This window comes from Vigna unguiculata, chromosome 7 (assembly GCF_037176805.1).
Source record: "Vigna unguiculata cultivar grain cowpea cultivar isolate G323 ecotype 2 chromosome 7, ASM3717680v1, whole genome shotgun sequence".
Classification (NCBI taxonomy): domain Eukaryota; kingdom Viridiplantae; phylum Streptophyta; class Magnoliopsida; order Fabales; family Fabaceae; genus Vigna; species Vigna unguiculata.
In genome coordinates this window covers 18,032,404-18,033,726 of record NC_140798.1, presented here as the reverse complement: position 1 = coordinate 18,033,726, position 1,323 = coordinate 18,032,404, and the positions used below count along the sequence as shown (strand labels likewise).

General features: G+C 40.2%; 1 protein-coding gene across 1 annotated transcript; it reads left to right on the top strand.

The window, feature by feature from the left end:
* The first annotated feature begins 278 nt into the window (after positions 1–278).
* Positions 279–944, top strand: LOC114171112 (uncharacterized). Its single transcript, XM_028056333.1, has one exon. The coding sequence runs from the start codon at positions 279–281 to the stop codon at positions 942–944; it is 666 nt and encodes a 221-aa protein (XP_027912134.1).
* The last annotated feature ends 379 nt before the right edge of the window (positions 945–1,323 follow it).

Below are 1,323 nucleotides of genomic sequence, written 5' to 3'. Positions count from 1 at the left end.
ATCCTTTAGGGTTATAGAAGAGATGAAGAGCATGATATCTAGGGCTAGAAATTAGGATTTTCTTTCTTTTGCATTTGATTTATGAGCTTTTTAGAGAGTGGGTTTGTGTGGACTCTTTTCCATGTCAATTTCTATTTACTCATTTGCATTATGTTTTTCCTTCCTTTCCTTTTTCTTATCTTTTTTTTTTGTTTAATAAAAATAATAGAGCAAAAATAATAAAAACAAATACGGCAAGGCCAAGGCACCCTTACAGGACGCAAGTAAATAGTAAAAACATGGAGGACTGGGAAACCGCACAAGAGACAATAAAAGCAGATATCAGTCAACTAAAGGACCAAGTAGGTCAAATCTTGGAAGCCTTGAAGTCCTTAAAGGCCTCAGGAGAAGCTTCATCAGCAAAGGGTGAGAAAAGCACTCACGACGCTCATATTGCTTTTCCAACGTACGGATTGCCATCAAGTTACACCCCACCTGTTGGAGATTATTCAGAGGCTGAACATGCTTCCTTCTCATTCCCAATCAATACTCCAAGGAATGAAGGGACTACCTTTGCAGAACGACGAGTGACTGTAATACCTAAGCCTTTAAACACAACTGTCGATGATGACTCTTTGGGCAAGATTACACCACACCCTACTATGCAAGTTGAATCCGTTGATGTTGAGGGAACCAAAACTAAGTTGGAAATTTTAGAAGAACGACTACGAGCTATTGAGGGAGGTGGAAACTATGGGTTTGGCGATATTGCCGGTTTAAGCCTAGTTCGTGATGTCAAAATACCTCACAAGTTTAAAGTTCCGGAGTTTGAAAAGTACCAGGGTACCACATGCCCTAGAAGCCATCTAACCATGTATTGTCGAAAGATGGCTGCCTATGCTTATGATGACAAATTGCTAATCCATTTCTTCCAAGATAGTTTGGCTGGGGTAGCATTGAATTAGTATACACACTTGGAAGCATCTCACATTCGTTCTTGGATGGATTTGGTAGACGCCTTTTTGAAACAGTACAAGTATAACATGGATATTGCGCCAGATCGGTTGCAATTACAAAACATGGCCAAAAGGGATGTTGAATCATTTAAGGAGTATGCACAACGATGGAGAGAGCTTGCTGCTCAGGTGGAGCCTCCTCTTCATGATAAGGAAATGGTGGCAATGTTTGTGAGCACGTTACAACCACTATTCTATGAACACATGGTAAGGAACGTATCTTCAATTTTCGCTGATATCATCATCATAGGTGAAAGGATAGAGATTGGGCTAAAAAATGGAAAATTACATATAGCCCGCTTGCGACTACAACTCCTAAAAAGCCCGA

What these genes read in the sequence shown, in the direction of transcription:
- LOC114171112 (XM_028056333.1), top strand. Translation starts at nt 279, where the DNA reads ATGGAGGACTGGGAAACCGCACAAGAGACAATAAAAGCAGATATCAGT.